Source organism: Mchenga conophoros, linkage group LG7, assembly GCF_057382185.1.
Source record: "Mchenga conophoros isolate Kocher_MC1m ecotype Shallow Benthic linkage group LG7, M_conophoros_male_GT1.1, whole genome shotgun sequence".
NCBI classification, from domain to species: Eukaryota; Metazoa; Chordata; class Actinopteri; order Cichliformes; family Cichlidae; genus Mchenga; species Mchenga conophoros.
This window is the reverse complement of record NC_140532.1, coordinates 53,848,712-53,868,136: the sequence shown is the minus strand read 5'-3', so window position 1 is coordinate 53,868,136 and position 19,425 is coordinate 53,848,712. Positions and strand designations below refer to the sequence as shown.

At 36.9% G+C, this 19,425-nt stretch overlaps 1 protein-coding gene across 1 annotated transcript in view; it reads right to left on the bottom strand.

Moving 5' to 3' along the window:
- LOC146571141 (netrin receptor UNC5D-like) overlaps positions 1-19,425 on the bottom strand; it is a 185,316-nt gene that overhangs the window by 29,591 nt on the left and 136,300 nt on the right. The window contains exons 5-9 of the mRNA XM_085280169.1: positions 9,162-9,342; positions 7,615-7,782; positions 5,768-5,932; positions 5,426-5,458; positions 2,325-2,510 (exon numbers count right to left, since the gene is read on the bottom strand). Of these exons, the coding sequence (XP_085136295.1) occupies positions 2,325-2,510; positions 5,426-5,458; positions 5,768-5,932; positions 7,615-7,782; positions 9,162-9,342 (733 nt within the window). The remainder of the gene's footprint in view (positions 1-2,324; positions 2,511-5,425; positions 5,459-5,767; positions 5,933-7,614; positions 7,783-9,161; positions 9,343-19,425) is intronic.

The window sequence follows — 19,425 nt, the reverse complement described above, 5'->3', positions numbered from 1 at the left end:
CTGTAAATTATTGGACATTTATTGCACTACAGCACAGACAGAAAAAAAGCTTGAGATGGCTAAAGCAAACAAACAGATAAACTCAGTTCTGGCCCCTAAAGCGTGTTAATAATTAATGCATATATATCGTACAAATAAATGTATTCATATTTCATAAAGATGAATAAATACAGATACATAGAAAACTGTATGGCTTGCATAGATCTTTGGTGTTATTTACATAGAACCTCATTATATAACTATTCTACTTGCTTTAGATGTAATTTTTTGCCTTTCTGTTGTTAGAATTTTTTCATAAAGCACTTTGCAGTATTTCTCTTACAAGGTGTACCAGAAACAACATTTTACATTATTTTTATTTATTACATTATTATTTATAATTAAATAATAAACTAATTCCTATTCCAGTTCATCACCATTGAACTTTTGGGGGTGTGTGTTCAGTTATAATAGCCAGCTAAAACGTTAGCAGCAGAGTAAAAAAGGAAATCAAGGGTCATCATCAATAGTTGTGTCCTAAGCAGCTCTAAAGATGAGGTAAATACAACCTGAGATAAGCAACAACTCATGACATATTACACAGTGTCATTATTAACAAAAATTAAACACCTTTTCTGCTCCTATAGGAATTACGAAGGTAAGGAACCACCCAGTGCTACTAATGAAAAGCATTTAATTGACTGACAATCAGGAAGGGTGATCTCCATAAAAGCAGCAGTTTTGGAAGTTTTCTGCTCTGCAGCTTTTAGGTGTTAATACACCTAAATGCTGCCCATGAATCTGGGAGAAAGATAAACAGTGAAAAAAGTGGAAAACAGACCACCCAACGACCAGAGCATGCAATGCTCATAGAAGCTACACAAAACCCAAGAGCTATGTCTAAGACTCCACGGGGCTCAGTTAACATATCAAATGTTAAAATACGTGACATTGTAATTGGCTTGTTTAGAAATGTTGCGAGGAGAAATCTTCTTCTCTAACTGGAGATATTTGACCAGAATATACAGTGCTATATCTGATAAAACCAAACACCGCAAAATAGCACAAATACCTCACACCAACTGTCAAGCACGATGGTGGAGGGTGGATGATTTGGGCTTGTTTTGCAGCCACATGGAACTTTGCAGTTTTTGAGTCAACTTTGAAGTCCTCTGCAAACTAAAGTATTCTGGCTGGCCCAGTCAAGGTCCAGACCTCAAACCAACTGAAATGCTGCAACAGGACCTTGAGAAAGCTGTGTATATACAAGTACCTCCAACAACTAAAGTTAATGACATGGTGTAACATGTCATGTGTTGTTCATCAGAGGCTTTATCAACACAAATTTATAACCTGGTGAGGAACAGAGGACTCTGTATTATGTCCTAATATGTAAAATGTTAGAAATGAAAGAGGATGTACTTTCCTTTTTACATGATTGTATGTCTATGTCGTATTCTTTTTCTGTGTTTTGCTTTTATGTGTGTGTTAGAATGGCTATTAATGTCAAAGACAATGCCAGCTCTCTGCACTAGCAGGCAACAATTGCAGCTTTAATTTTTAGGGCTTTCTTTGTGGTCTTTTAAACAGCCAAACTGAAATAAAAAATAAAAGTTAAAAGCAATAAAAGCACATGCAAAATAAAAACATAAAAACAAGCTATTTTGACGCTCTGGTTTATAATGTGATGCACTTTTAATTGCACATCATATTTAACTGTTGTGCATGTTAGCTCCATCTGTGGCAGGGTGGGTGTAGAGGTGTCACAGAGATTTTGTCAGTTGTTATAAACTGCCTTTTTAAGATCTTACTGCAAAGTCCAACAAACAATTTTTTAAAAATATCTTTACATGGAGATAAGGCTCTTCAAGAGCAAATAAACAGTGTTTACATATTGGAGTTTCTCTGAGTTTCCAATTGCATTGTGTACAATTTGTCTGTGCTTTTAAATGACAAGTTAAAGACTGTGCATATCTTGTGTAGTCTTTAAATTCTTCTTTAAATAATCATAGCTGCAATAGACTTCAACAAATTAACTTCTGCACACTGTTAAGCTAGTTCACATAATGTGCATACAGTGAAATGTCAAAACGCCAAAAAAGATTTCCAACACAACATGAATCCTCAATTTTTACAAGGAGCTTTATAAAGGATGCATACTTGGATTTAAAACCAAATTCAGTTGCCTTTTGCAGGAAAACCCCCAAATCCATCCATTCTTTGCTGCTTTTGAAAATTTCACGTTTAGATTTTTGTACAAAGTTCTCATTTGGATTCAGTGTTTTATGACACAATTTCGAGGGCAAATTGTCTCTGATATTTGAGAGCCACAGTTAATGACTCACCTTGACGAGAGGTCTTGAAGCTGAAGGACTGAAAGCCTCCGGTGAGGGCGGAGGAGTCAATGACATCCACACCGTACTCACTCTGGCTCCTTCGGTAAAGAGTGACAGCGACGATGAGCAGTACAACTGTCACCACCCCTGCAGCCAGGCCTGAATACAGGGCAACGTCACTGCTGTTCTCCACACCTTGAAATGTCAGAATGAGTGAAAAAACACAAACAAACATGATTTTGAATGTCCATATGAACACAATCAGCTTTTTGGGATTTCCTTATCTGGATGATTGAGCATGCATCAAGACTTCTTATATTTGCTTTCGGAGTCTCTGTGGTTAATTAGGATGCTTGGAGACATTCTCTCCCAAAATAAAATCTGTGTTGCTTAGTAGCGCTTTTATGGAAGTCTACCTTGGTTTCATGCTACTTTAGTGCATTTTTTATTTTCTGTTCTTTCCATGATGCACAGCTTCATTGTTCCATTCCTCAGTGTTAAAGTTACTAATGAGGAACCTTGGAAGGAAGGCGATTATAATCAACCCAGCACCTGACTGTCATTTCAAACACTGCTCGGCTCTGGTGTTGGAGGCACTCTGTGTTCCACTGGGATAATGTGACAAAACCAATTCATTAAATTAGCTCATCGGCAGCGATTATGCTCTATCTGGTCCCACCAGTATTGCGGCGTCCAACTCCACAAAGCAAACGAATGAGTGGGGAAATAAAGGAGCTGCTAGCTTGTTCTTGAAAGATAATGAGATCTGCACTAAAACAGGACATGCTGAGAAATCCTCTACGTAGCCTGAAGCTCAAATCAGGAGAAATTGACAAAATATGCAAAGCGGTATTAACAGCTACAGTAGCAGGTTAATTGAGGGCTTGGGAAGTTTTTGGCAGCCTGGTCGCATTCTTTTTCCCATTCCTGACAAACAAGAAGACATAACTATGTGAAAGGACAAGTCAGGAAAACATGGGCAAATTGATTTTTCTCTGTGCAAGCTACGCAGTAGCATTTCCCTACACAGCAATAATGCATAAAGCAGTGGATTTACAGTGGTTAACCGCAAAGAGCTCAAACTGAAACACAATGCCCGATATAATCAAAAATAAGTAGAAGTGTACAGCATCATTAATGTAGGAGTGAAACTGAGATAATAATGGCAATAAAAGCTGGGACGTTTGATACAGCTTGTGTTATTTTTACAGAGACTTGGTAACAATCCAAGTCAAACAACATACAGCATGTGGAAACGGATGCAGAGTGTAAAGAACACAGCAAAAGTCACAATGCACTTTATTTAAATATTTCAGGAAATGAGATAAGAAGCATCAATGACAAATGTTTGGTTAGGGAAACAAACAGCTAAGCCAAACAACCTTTAGAAATGAATTTAATTTGCCATTTGTTAATATTAATCATCATTATTCATTCACGTGTCATTTGATGTGCTGTCTGTTCGTCAAAACATATGTATTTAAATAAGCTAATTCACAGTGAGTCATACAGCGTTATTCTCTATGGCCACACCTGTGATTTACCACTTGGCAGCTTATTGTTCCTATTTCAGGGCAATTCCCTCTCTGAGGGCAACATTAGTAATTTGTTAAGCTTAACCAGTGCCAGAACCAAATGGCTGCTGATGAGCGTGGTGTTTTCTTGTAACTATTCTTGTCAGCTAGAGAATTTCTGTCACTCCAACAGTGGGATTATGCAGCCAGAGCCAGTCTCTTCCTATAAATGCCATTAATGACATCGCACCAGTTTGCTGCTATCAGCCCAGAAGGTGTTTACAAGACAAAACTCAACTAGGTGTGAATGGAACTACCCTCTGAAAATAACTTATTATACCTGCATTTAACAAAAAAAGCCTAAATTATACTTTAGTTTTAGAAAACATATTGGGCTTCGTAATACCATCAGTACATGTAATCAGTACATCAGTACATTAAAATTACATGTAAAACTGAGTAAACATATTGAATACTTACTGTAATAGCAATGCAATGGTAATGATATTAATAATGTTCCATAATCAGCAGTGTTATAATTGATATTCATCCATGCTATTGGTTTAAGTATGAACAATTGGCGTCTCAGAGATACTCACAATGTTTCCTGCATGAATGGCACATAATAATGTGTCAGGTCTTACCCATAACTCACTGTATTTTAATCTAAACTATAATTTGCCTTCTACCTAACACATTAGTATTGGTGCTATAACCTAAACAAACAGTTAAAACAAAACTGAAAACTGAGTGAAACATCAGTTTTAACCTTATAATAGACATTCAAATGATATTTAAAGGTACACTGCATATTATAGTCGGAAAATGTTTTTAGAAACAAACTCTTAACCAATATGTAAACAAACAACCACTTTGCTTACTGGTAATCATATATGTGTTGGTGTAAAATAAAGATGTGGTTGTTTTTCTTTTTTTTAAATAAATCTTTCCATTTTTTCTAAACTTCCACTTTTATTTAAAACAAAATAATTGGGAGTGTAGATTTTTTTGCTACCTCGTGAAGCTCTACCCATCTATCCTTCAAGCTCTTGCTTTCAGTTTTCCTCTGTACTACCCAATCATATTTACATTTTGCCAATTAACCTAATTAGTTGAAAATTTGTCTCTTCGTTGTTCAGCTCACTTTTCCAGCCTTTTGTTAGCCTCAATTTAAACATTTGATATGTGCATATAAAATTTGAAAACCACTGTATTGTGTGTTCATTTACATTTTACACGGCTTCAAAACTTTTTGGTTAAAGTGAGGATGCTGTCTGGGTAGAGCAGACAGATAATTAGGATGTTGGACTTGCTAATGTAAATTCAGCAATTCTTATTATTGTAGTATATGTGGACTTTGTGTCAGGGAGGTTCAGGTTAAAGGGTGTTTAAAAATGCCTAGTTTGAGTTGTTATATACTCCTCTGTTGGGTTTTGTTTACAAAAGTTCAGAGTTGCAAAATGTGTGAAAAAAACTTTTGGTCACACCTTTTTCTAATCCCAATCCCTAATCTTGCAATCGTCCAGGTCACGGCTGGAGAGAGTGATATCTTTTAAATAAAACATCAGCAAGAAATGAAACTAAACAGAAGCTCACCTTGTGGCTTGGCATCATGCAGCAACTTCCGATCTGCAGAAACACACAATATCATTTAAGCGTTAGCTGATTCAATCACTGCCTGCGTGCAAATCCACGCTGGTGCACACTGTGTGTGATGTATGTGAAACAAAGTGTTTGAATAATGAAGACGGATGAGGGCGTTGCTAATGAGCATGATTATCATGACGATCATGATCTAGCCCACACTGCCAAAAATTATGAACAGTAAGTCTATGATGACACAGTCAATGAACACAATGGGACTGACAGTAATGGTGCTAAACCACTATATCTTTTTCTCCTTTTTAACCAGTGAAGTGTGGAGCTGATGTTACTCACTCTGTGTACAGAGGCCGCCTGTGCAGTTTTCTGTAGCCACTGCCACCCCGTCACACAGTCGCCCCCCATGCTTGGGCTCCGGAGCCGTACACTCTCTGCTGCGCTGCCTCTCGCAGTCCGAACTACACGCTGACCACTCACTCCACTCTCCCCAGCCGCCATCCACTGCAGGGGCAAACACAAAGATAGAGCCATTGAATGTGAATACATGCACATGTTACTGTATAAAGAAATGCAATGAAACACAACAGGAACTAAAAAATGCATGCTACTCATACTCCAGGTTTAAGTGTATTTTTTTAATAGCGCTGTGGAACTTTACAGCAAAACACTTTCAAGGTAACAGTTGCGCAACTAAAAATAATGTCCCACTTAAAGTGTCAAAAACATGTACAAAGCTGGTGTTTCTGATCTGGAGCATAAAGAGACTCCATCAATTCGCCTTTCCCCCTCCATATGGTCTAAAAGATCCCCTCTTCCTGCTAATCTGAAAGCAAAGGCATCCTGTTTATGCTCAAACCCAGATGCAGAGAAAGACTCCGTCAGAAGGAGACATTTGGCAAAGAGGAGATAATGTTTGGAGGAGTGCACTGTACTCGACTGATAATTTTTTTTTAAACTTAAACCTGATGAGCGTTTTTCTTTATACTCCACTGTGGTTGAAATCATAAATTTGGGCTTGTCTATAAAAGAAAAAAAAACACACGGGTAGAGGCACAATTTTGATAACTCCTACTTCCTCTTACAACCTGAGATTCTACTCTTAGCTTCTCTCTCATGTTATCTTCACCCCTCTCCATTTGTGCATCTTTTTCCTCTTGCCAGACATTTCCCCTTCATTAGTTGTTTCACAGGTGCACTGCATTTGATTTCAGATAGCAACCCACTGTCACCAGTGCATTGCAGATGCTTTCACAGTAAAATCTCTGAGGTTGAAAGAAGACTAGTGCTAACTATAAAACCTACCCAAAGCTTTTAAGACAAGTGTCATGGCATATGTTATATCTAATTTCTGTAGAAAGATTGAAGGATAGCAGCAACAATTTGTGGTTAAATAGTGGGTCTTGTGCTGCACAAAAATTATTCAACTGTGTAGCTCCTGCAAAAACACAAATAATAGTATTTAGACTGAGCTTTCTGGACCAATTAAACAATGTTTATGGTTCATCACTGAGTTTTTGGTTATAATTTTTATTTATTTATTACAAAACACAAAGTTTCAGTTTTCTCCAAACAGAGACTGAAAAAGTAAGCCAACTATTTTTTACATTTAGACCAAATAATGAAAAAGAAGTTAAAGACAGTATTACTAAACTATTTATGCTATTATATGCAATCTTGTGTATTTGTGCTAATGATATTTACATATTACTTAGGTATATTATATTCACAAGGATGTTATACAAATAGTACGTAAATATAAATACATTTTGTACAATGACAGATGAAGAGTTTTGTTAGCTTCTTGTTTTGCTAGCTGTCAGTCCAGCAATTATTCCAGTTTCTATTCTTTGTGCAACGTAAAGTAAAGCTAACCATCTACAGAAATCTAGATTTTGTTGCAAAGACACAGGTGCTGTATTGTATTGATCTTATGCAAATATTCTCATGAATGCAAATAAGTGCATTTTCACAATAAGAAGTGATTTCTGCAGAAAAAACTACTTGAACAATACAGACTTTCAACTGTCATAAATCTAAAATTTGCACATCTTATCTGGCAACTGTAAATCTTTTATTTAACCCATAGCTGTAAGATGCAAGGGAAGCTTCAAAAGGTCAAAATTAGTAACACTAAAACATGCTCTTTATCACTAAGAGTGAAAAGAACATGCTATTGCTCTTACCTGGACACACTGTGTTGCAAGTACTCTTCTGTACTGACATGCCCTCACAGAAGGCTCCACCATTGAGAGGCGCCGGATTTGTGCAAGTGCGAGAGCGTTTTTGCACACCTCGACCGCAGCGCACGTTACAGGGAGACCAGTCCGTCCAGGATGACCAGCCGCCATTCACTGCACGTGTCAGAAGAGGAGGGTATGAAGAAACACTAAAGGAATTCTGGCCTGCATCACAGTCAGAGGATTCACTCAAAGACGGTAATGAACATCAGAAAAAAAAGATCAATAGTGTCTTCCCTTCTGTCAATGTACACTTATTCCTCGGATATGTCTCCTAAAGTAATGTAGGATGATTGACTAATGAGCTCATTTGCTGTCATAGGAAAGGAAGAAATACTACTGTTCCATTATTGTACATCTGTTGGAGGCTATCGGGAATAGTAAGCTTGTCAGGGACTTCATTAGCATTATGGAAATTAATGATTGATGGACCGGAGCAATGGGATGTCAGAAAGAATGAGATGTATTCCTGCAGCAGTTAAATGCCTTCTTTAAAAGAATAAAAATAACAGGATGAAAGGTCAGCAAAATGAACAATGAGACACTTCATTTAAGGCTGCCCTTCAGTCTAAAAGGAGTTTTTACTAGTATGACACTATTTCACTCTCTACAGCCCTGATATTTAGTGCAATTCACAACAAAAGTCACCTCAAGGCACTTTATATGTAAAGTAAGGACCCTACAACACTACCAAGAAACAACAACAATCACATGACCTCCTATGAGCAAGCACTTGGTGACAGTAGGGAAGAAAAACTCCCTTTTAACAGGAAGAAACCTAATTAAACTATACTTAGACTTTTTTGAGCAGTTTTGAAGGAATAGGGTCTAAAAGGCACATTGATGGTTCAGAAGGATAAATTACTGTGACCATAACTCAACAAGGTTTATTGGGGAGAAATAAATAAGAGGTAAATATTAGCAGTTAAGTGTTAAGTTGCTGTGGCATAACTGCGGGACAGCTGTGAATCTATTTTTCTCTCTCTAATTTTTAAAATCTTGTCTCTGAAGAAAGTCATTTCTAGTTAAGGTTAAAAGAATGAGCTCTGACTATTTGTCAGCTTGGCTACAGCGCTGAAAAGAAGTGTGTGGTTGTTCCCATTTTTCTCAATCAGTGACAAACAGTGAGGTGTCCTAGCTTTAAGGAGGACTTACAAAATGAAGTAACAAACCATTTTTCCAGCCCAAAAGAATGCAGCACTATTTCCTTTCTGACTTGCATGTTATCTGCTTTAAGGCAGATTTTACTATCTAACGAGCCACAATTTCCAGGGTCTTATGCACTGAGGATCTAACACTATTAACAAGATAATCAACCTCGGTGGGAGTAAAGCTTAGTTAGCCGCTAACTGAATACCATACTAGTGAAAACTGATATTCTGATGTAGGCAAGACTATTCTTCAACACTACTGTAATAAGTTACCAGGCAAATCTACTCTAATGATTTTTTGTCAGAGATAAAATTGCAAAATTAAAAGAACTGTAATCTTACCATAGACTATAACAGTAGCAGTGGCACTGCGTCGCTTGGCCACAATGTTGCTGGCAACACAGGTGTAGTTTCCAGAGTCAGAGAGCCGGGCCTCTGAGATGATGAGGTTGTGGTCACCTTTTTTCTCCATGATATTACCATCATCAAAGCTCAGGTTTTCCTCATTTTTCAGCCAATCCACCTGAAAACAAAAGTATGTCAATTTCATTCAGGCAGACAAACATCTGACAACCGGACAGGTGTGAGTGATAAAAAAGCAAATACACTTAACAACATCTGGTGGAATGTTTCAAAACATATCAGAGTAATTTAAAAAAGGTCAGTAGTTTGATAGAGTATCACAAAAGGCTTTCAGAGATAAAGTGAACTTCACCCAAAGTTACATGAGAAAAGTTCAACAATTTGAACTGAATATAACGGCAAAGGCTCTCTTTCATCATCTATGGTACACAAAGCGTTAAAGAGACTGTACTCAGTGCAGGAGAGGCAGGGTAAAAACTAGTAATGGCCGTATTCTTGAGGGCATCAGGTGGAAGTGCATTAAAATTATTTTATTTCTAAGTGCTGTCAGTCAACGGTCTTGTTGCTCACCAATGAAAATTAGTCTTTAGAAATCATGGACACTTTGTCCCGTGGGCAAAAGAGAGATCGTCGGGTTTGTTAACGACTGTACTATAAAAAGCCAGTATTTGTGATATGCACAAATGGCATATGGCATTAGTAAGAGAGCCTTTGAAGGCACCATCAATAGTAAATGATGTGATACATGAAGCGTTTTTCTATCTACCTGTTTAATTAAACATTACAAGAACATTTTTAAGAGTCCCTAATATTTGAGGGAGAAAATTTAAGACAACAATTCATTACCTTTAAAAGTTATATTATTCCCTTTTAGTAATTTAATTAAAACTGAATATATTTCCCCACACTCACATGCCTGGTAACTGGTTCAAAATCCAGTTAGTTATGTGCAGGTCACTGTAGTATAACAGTAGAAAAATTTTGCTACAATTGTTCCTTTGAGGATTGCGTACAGTTCAGTATTTGCTAACAAATGCTTCACAGTCGTGCTGATTGAAGCGTGCATTTTGCATTTCATCATGTAAAGAAGTCTCTGTTCTCTCTTCTTGGCAAAAAAGGAGAGGACAAAAATTGAAACACGTCCCTCACTACATTTATGAAGATATGTAAGGGGACACATTTTGATTGCAAGATTAGGGGGTTGGGAAGCACAACACATCTGACAACAGCTCAGAGTAAAGTGATGTAGTAGGTAGGTCACATCCTCCAGCGTTACCAATTCAGTGGCCATGTAGTGAGCGAAACCAATAAGGAATTACAAAATAAAAGACGCTCAGTTGATGCTCCTCTCCTCGCATGACTGGCCCTGTAAATTGCTATTAATGTGCCAGTAGCTTGAGCTTTTCATTCAGAGAGACGAGCTAGGGCACTTGGATTGCGTTTTGATTTATGGCAGTGTATTTGAGGATTAAAAACTCCGCCCCACTGGGAGAGCCATGTGTTTGTGCATGGGGTTGTACTCCAGTGTGTGAGTAGCATGTGTGTTTGTGGATAGTGTCCATTTGCCAAGGGAATGTAACTACAGCCAACAAACTCAGAGATTGCTTTGCTCTGTCAAAGCACTCTAGATGAAAAAAAAAAGAGCTAGGAAATCAATAAATCTGGAGTCATGTTGTCACAAGCGTTTTTTGCTCCTTTTGATGGCCCAAGAAGTCTTTCATCATGTAGCTTTTTTTCATGAATTGGCTCCGCTGCTTTCAAGACATACAGTACCAAGTGCTCATACTAGTGTGCAACATTGCGCCTTCATCAGTTCTTTCTTTATAATTCACTCTTTCACAGCCAGTGTCTAATCAACCCCAGTGTTTGTCATGGCTGGTCAGTCTTGTCAGTTATGAAAGCAGTCAGTTTTGACCTTCTACAAAATGGAGCAAATATAATTGAATAATTTCATACAAAATGAGCCCATTTTACAAGCTTATTCATGTAATCACAGTATTTTCTTGTAGTCTGCTTTATGCAAGGATTGACAGCAAATAGTGACCCTTACTTCTCAAACAGTAATAAATGAGTTGAAGTGATTGATTGGTGAGCTTTGTTGTTTTTGCTGGGGTTAAAAAACAAAGCCACCGTGGAGTTGCAAAAACGGCAGTTCTTCAAATGGTCACTTGACACTGGCTTGCACCCATCTTTCAATTAGTCTGCAAGCCTACAGTAAATGAAAGACAGGTACTTAGATAGCTGCTAAGCTTCACATCAGCTAATTCAAACTGAAATGGAAGACTCGACCATGTTTGTAGTGTTGATGCCTAACTAACTAAATGACTTGTTGCTTGTTAAACTGTAATGAGATCCCATCTCAAAGACCAATACTGTATGTCACCATGAGACATTAGGTTTATAAGATATGCACTTATCTCACCCCTTATTTCAGAAAATAGCTGAACTAAAAATGGTCTACATTATATTACTCACTTAATGTATATTATAGTCATATAGTGTGGAATATATGACTATATCGAAGCTTAACCTCCAGTGCTTTGTTCTCATATTCAGATGGGATGAATATTTAGAGCAAAGTGTTGAAACTGAGTTTGACAGGTACCAAGATGTAACTATTACACTGTGTAAATTAAATATATTTCAATATTAAGTGGATAATATGTCACCACAGGAAACACCGAGCAAAACAAATTGCATTGTTTAAAATAAGAACTCACATCTGCATCTTTTACATAACACAATGACAAACCTAATTTCTTCCACATGCAGGTAGAAATTTTTCATAAATTAGATATCAAAACGATGGAGGAAAGCATTTTTCCCATTTACACCACATTTAAGTAAAAAAAACAATACAAAGGTAAATCACTGCGGTGCTATAACTGGACTAAATGACAGGACTATATGACAACATGATACATTTAAAACAGAACCACATTCCTCTTGCGTTCAACTCAAATGTAAGATCCAAAATCTGAAATAAAAACGCAACTCAACATTAAAAGCTCCAAAATTTGTATTTTTTGGCACGGAAATGACACTGTATTATATGATACTATATGTTACCCTTCCCCACCTTTCCCTGTGTTTATTGTAGCTCTCTACCTATGCAGATGATAAATTATACATTACAGTTAAAACAAAAAATCTATGAAAGATATCCATGAAATGCCAGAAGATTTGCTGTTTAAGATCAGGGTAATTGAAATGATGCTATCTTTCCTAAGTAGAGTGAGCTATCAAACATTCATGACTTTTTATTTCTTCTACTCTAACCACTGGGAAATCGGGAATTATTGAAAATGTAGGTCCGATGGGATTAGCCCCTTGCCAGTAAAGAAGCACTTTGATGCCAGAGTCGTCCTGGAGAACATTTCAAATCGACTCTTGGGGCTTTTTACTCAGCAGCGTTTCATTTAACCTAATTTGTTCAACTTGGCAATGAAAACTTAATTACTTATTAGGGTTTCCAGGACACACTGTAGGTATGTATTTGTAGATATAGATGGCTAGTTAGCTGGTTGAGGTGTTCTGTGACATAGACTGTAGGTAAAAGTCACTGTGACATTAACAGTTCATCTGCTATAAAGCTTTGAGGTTAGCATTTAGGCTTCCCCAAACTTGGTGTGTTGAAATTGGTCGTAAAAAAATCCTGTCCTAAGACAAATCCTAGCTAATCAGTCCTTTAGAGATCAATTTAAAACCAGGAAATGCAGAGGAACCAAATATTCAGTAGCTGAAAAAAGAAGCCAAAATGTATTCTCATAATGACATTGGCAAAGAAACTATTTATTTACTATTTATTACGCATTAGTCATGCAATGGTACCAGTACATGTTAAAAACAGAGTTGCATTTGATGCTTTTCTGTTCTAGCTTTACTTCTCTCACACACAAAGAAGGACAATTTTAAAACTGTTAAATTTACATCACCAGTTGAAACTGAGAAGGCACTGCTTGCCAACTAAGACAGCAAACGTCAGAGAAACTGGCACACATGCAAACCCATTGTGCCACTCCACAGTAACTAGAGATTAAACATTTCAGTTGTACACTCCAGAATGTGTTATACAAACAATAAGCACTGACTCCGGAAGACAGAAGTTGTCAAGTATGTGGAGATTCATTAGACGGCTCATTTTATGTTCACTGAACTAAGGCTGTTATTACATGAATTTTACATGTTCTAATCAACTCTTTTTAGGTGGTATTGATAGAAAGTAAGCCAAGTTTGAGTGGTAAAGTATGGATTGCTGGTGTATAGATCTCTCTCATCCTTTCTGCAATGCCGTTGAATTAGTTAGGTCGCTGTTTGTCTCAGAAAATGATTCCAAGTTTCGTACTGTTTCGCTGTAAGGCATGTGCTTTCCTTTTGAATCAGTGTGTTGTATTATATATGTTAGTTTCTTACACTTAAGATTTTTTAAAGTTATATGTGATTTAAAAAAGATGCACGTGTACACTTTTAGAAGTAGTGTGGGTGTTTGTGTTTGTGGATAGAATTTAACAGGCAACCAAAACAGAAAAGAAGCAGACTGAGAGATTAATGTAATGATTTTTTTTTTCATGCTAACATTATCCTAATTTCTAAACTGTGATGGTGTTTGATTCTCATTCACATCGTGGTAAAGGCCATCTGAGATTTAAAAAAAGGATTTGTGAAAGTACATAATAAGAAGAGAAAGATGAAACTTAATTAAACCATTAAACAGCAGTACTATTCAATAAAACTGACCAATAATTATCTCTTTATCCTCTCTGTGATCAGACAAATCCTCTTTGGTGGTGACTTTTCATTTTTTGGGACCTTTATCTCAGGAAATTCTTACAGTGAAGTAAATTAAAATAATCTCTTTGTTCTCTGGTTGGTTTTTCCTCTTGTGATTTTGCTTTGATTAATCTGTGTCATTCTGACCCTCCCTCACTTCCAGAGAAGAGTATAATCCTGGAGTGCGAGACACTCTCTGTTGGTCCTAGAGTCAAAAACTATGGAGAGATGCACATGCTGATGAGATGGCAGGGATGCTCAAATGAGCCTGATAAGCCAGCGCCCGGGGACGACAGGAAACATATTTGCTTAATTGGCAAATGTGTCCCACTTCGATAGCAGCAACTAGTGTTGCACTACAGAACACCTGACCTAGCAGCGCTGGCAGTCTATTGGCATGGTGTCAAGGCCACCGTACTGACCTCTACATGTCACTCATACGTACCAGTATATTTTGCTCTTTTTCACTCTTGGTTGAGAAAGCAAATAAAATAAAGCCAGGTAAGCAGCATCACATCATCAGCAGAGTGTCTATGAAGCATGCAGCAGGGCTTCATTTTCTGATAAATTCAAGCTGTGTAAAGCTGTTGAGGTGAGAGAGCCGGCAAGTCTGGAGAGCCGTGTTTATTTGCAGAAAGGTATCATCTTAAACTTAACAGAGAAGTCATTTCAATTCCCCTCAGCATCTGGCCTAAACACTTGATTATTCTGAAAGCAGATGTAATGACCTACATTTACAATCATTTAAATGGGAAGTGAAAGCGACATGAAGACAATTACAAAGCATTGCAGTAAGTTTTGTACCATCTGATTCAATTAAGATTGCGCTTCATTAACCGCCCCCTCCCCTCCTTCCCTTCACTCATGCCTGCACCCTCTCAGCCTCCCCTCAGTCATGTTTGGCCTTTTCTCAGTGCAACAACAGCTTTCATGAAATCACATTAAACAAATTAATCCACCAAATCTGACGCACGCCTGTTCTGGAGGCAGGAGTGGCTAAACTTTCAGGGCGTTCTTGGATTATCTCTTCACCATCTCTGGAAACGTTATGCTTATCACTTAATAATTATATTTCAAGCAATCTAAATGTCTCGGGGTGAGTGGCTTGATGATTGGAATGCTTGGGAATACTTGGGTGGGTAATAATTGAAAGCATTTATTCCTTTAGTTAGCTGCTAACCTTTTAATCTCTCCAGCATGATTTCTGCTGTTCATTCTCTGCATGTCAAACATGTACGATACAGGCCCTGATTACATAATTACTCACTTGCCCTTTTTTTCTGAAATTGGAAACTCTTTCATAAATCTATAAATCGGAACACTGGGTATAGCAATGTTGAAAATTTTTGTATATTTTCTTGACATTTTAAGAGTTTAAAGATTTCACAGAGAAGATTTTGGAAATCTTTGTTGTCACTCTACTTTTAACAGGTAGAAAAAGTGTTGTCTATGAGTGATACGAACAATCCCTTTGTAAAACACTGAGTTGAACCTTCAGGGATTGACAACATTGTGAAAAAAGTAGAAATGCAGAAAAATGGTACAATTGAGAATCTAACTTACATGGGAACAAAGCTGGTTGGGATTTGCGTGACACTTTTTATAGATTTGCTGTATTTTAAATGACAACATGTTTTAGATCTAGCTGACTTCTGTAAAGCTGAACAAATGGCTAAGTTATAAAAGCAGTTCAGTCTATGTGTTTTTCCAGTATCTAAAGTTTATAATGTGAACAGTGCACAAATTAAGTAAGTTAATGCTTTGCTGAACAAGTGGTTATTTTGCCATGTGGTCAGGTTGTTTAAAGATGTTAGTCTTTAATTTTTGTTCCCCTGCAAAGCTCTTCAGTTGTGTTCGCAGTGTGTTCCCAGCAGCAACGGCATCATATATTTACTCATCAATAAATGTAAACAACCTTCAGGCATCACATATATATTAGATTATATGTATTAGATGTTTACTTTAATATGTGGCATCCTTAATTTTATTAAAATTCCAGATCCCAGTGGTGCCACTGTACTTTAAAACTGCCACAGTATTCATGCTTAACTCATGAATATTACACTGAAAGTGACTATTTAGCTTTGTATTTCCAATTTTAGGCAATGTTATCATGAAATGAAACAGAAAAAGGGAGGTTTATATTTTAAAGACATGGTTAAGTTCATAGTTTTAAACAGAGATGAAAAGGACAAGTATATCTGAGACGTCACAATATTTTTAGACCTGTTATATAGTATAACCTTACTAGAGAATTTTAATGTGATATTGAAGGTTTTAGGTTGATATCAGCTTGTAAAGTGAAAGAATCCAGTTTTTATTCCTTTAGGATAATGTCTATGACCCAGCATTTGGAGTTTATGTTTGTATTTTTGATTTCTTATATTGTATTTGGAGATATGTTAAGTTCTTCTGTTGCTATTATTAGTTGTCATGTCTACATCTCTCCTTGTTTCCTGTTTTATTTTGAAAGTCTTGTTTGCTATGTTCAGTGTGCTTAGTTTTGCTCTTGTCCTGTATGTCATTATGTTGATTTGTGTCAGCTGTTTCCCCACGTGTTTCCACTTCCTCTGATCACCTCCAATGTGTGTTTATTCTGTGTGTTTTCTTTCAGTCTTTGTCATCTGTTCCATGTATTCCATGATTCTGCTCAGGTCGTGTTTATGTTTCTTGTTCTTGTTTTTCCCCATCACAGTTGCTCACATGTTCCTTGGTAGAACAGTGTTCATGTCTGTTTTCATAGTTACCACAGTTTAGTTTTCCCAGTTTAGGTTTCAGTTTAGTGTCGCTCCTGTTCACTTTTGCTTGATTTTTGTATTCATGTTTACCAGCCATAATAAACGGCTCGCTTTTTGTTTAACCTTAGTCCTGTCTCCTTCCATGTCTGCTATTGGGTCCTCCAGCTCACTCTATGACTGTGACCCAAACAACCTCACAAAGACTGAAAGAAAACACCCAGACTAAATACACACTGGAGGTGATCAGAGGAAGTGGAAACACATGGGGAAACAGCTGACACAAATCAACATAACGATGTCAAAGAGGAAGAGCAAAACTAAACGCATTGAACATAGCAACACAAGACTTTCAAAATAAAGCAGGAAACAAGGCCAGACGTAGAAATTGTAACACAGCTAAACAACAGAAAGGACAATAAAAGACTCAAAATGAAAAAAACTCCAAATGCGTCTGACAGATAATTTCTTAAATCCAAATATTGCACTGAAAAATACCAGCTGTCTTGTAAGCAGGTTACCATACTGCTATCAAAAACAAAATAAACTATTGCATTGTTACTTAAGTGTTGACTTTTCTCTGAGATTACCCCACATTTACCATGTTATCACTGAGCTGTAAAGCGCTATTAATAGTTTAACTAAATAACTACTAATTCAAAACAAGATTGTTTTTATTGAGAAAAAGTGACATTTAATTACAAAAATATTATGTAAGGACACAGTTGAGTATAATATGTACTGGTAACTGTTCTGTCTCTAAAAAGCAGAGCCAGTTAAAACTCTTGTCACCAATAAACTGAAGCAGACTTAAGCTGTTTTACTATGATCCATTCTCTGTGGTCTGACTTGCATTGTGCACAGATTATTGCCTCTGTCACTGCTGGGACAGATAATATGGCGTTCTCTGGTTTTCATTAACATCCTACACAGCAGCCCAGTAAACTCCCGGGTGGCTTAGTTACAGCAAGATGCAGATAAAGTTCCCTCTCCCTCACTGATGGCATTGCCTCTGAGATCATGAACAGAGCAGTGACATAAAGGGATTTCAAGCTTTACAGTCAGATGTAAAGCATTAATGTATTAAAACAGCCTAGAAAGTTGGAACGTATTAAATCCGCATTTCGTCAACTGTGCATTTAATATCAGCTCCAAAAAATTAACTGTTCACATTTCTTCAAGTATTAATTTCCAGCTGAATGTGGGAGTATGGACGTTCAGATAAATGTCATGGCCAAAATAAATATCCCTCAGAATACAAACAGGGTTTAACAGATCATGCTGCATGACCTCAATTCCTTAAAACTCAAACTTTAGCTGAGCTTGAGCTTCTCTCTTTCACAGTGCTGGATACAAAAAAGGCTCTCAGCAATGTCTAAAGTCATAAAAAGAAAAAAAAAATTACTGCCACATCTCCAACTCTGGATGTCAGTAGTTTTTTTTCTTCCCTCAGTGCAAGTCATACTAGAGGGAGCTGGATTTGTCACTGCATTATTTACTATAACCATTCTCTTTGTTAGCCGGAGTCACATTAATGAATGCATGAGGAGTTTGATGACCACAATGCATCGGGGAGACTCGTGGTACACCGATGCTCCATTTGTGTGAGCTGAATCATTCATCACACACACACACACACACACGGGCACACACACACAATTTGAACTGGAGTCCATTTTCACCTTTAAGGAATTCTAAAGCATCGATTTGGATTCTGAAAAAACAAATGGCTTTAGAACAGTTTGTTAATATGACAGATCACAACATGACAGACATAACAATGAAGCACACCAAAGAAAATGTTTGAGCAATACAAATTCTCAAATATCCGTAAACAATATTCAGTACGGCAGACAGTGCTTAACCCCTGTTCTTTTCATTTCATTTCACTGAACTTTATTAATTCATACATGTGGTCAGTTGCTTTGATAAAACTGACGAAATAAAAATAATACGAATAAAAAGTCTGTTGATTAAAAAATAAATACAAAATATATTAATAAATAATAACTTTGAAAGATTTAAAATATAATAATTGAAAATACCCCCGTTACATCATCGTATACTATGTTGCTGCTTTGGCATTCCAGAAATCACTGATATAACATCAGTGACGACATTTTGCTTTACTATAAACCAAAACACTGCCTCAAGCCTACAGACATCAGAAAACATGGTGTCATCTTTACTTATTACTTTTTTGGACTTAGGACACTTGTAAAAAATGATTTTTCTAATCCCAGTGAGACCCTATCCTTATTAAATAGTACTGTAGCTGATGGTTGGACCCTACTGGTATTTATTAACCCCTATCAGCAGTGTCTCTCACTTCCATTGATATTCATTTTAATTGGGTCCCTCAAAGTGGAAAAAGAATACATTGGAGAGGGGCTCACTTTGCCTTTCCACATTTAATTGACACCCCATGGTCTGTGGTAACTGCAGATGTTATGGACATTGATGTGAACTTTTACCAGTTCTTCTAAGCAATTAATTAATGACTCATTACTATGAGTGGAAATATAAAAGGTGATTTGGTTGTAATGTTAATGTTATATATTTTACAGAGCTACCAGAAGCAATGAATAAGCTCTACAATTAAATATGACTTAATGAGAACATATATAACTATGAAATAAACAAATACTATCTGATATAAAACTTAATGTTATCCTGCTATGTAGCATATTTTCTCAAGTTAAATCCTGTAAAGAGGAATGAGTGAATAATTTAGTGAA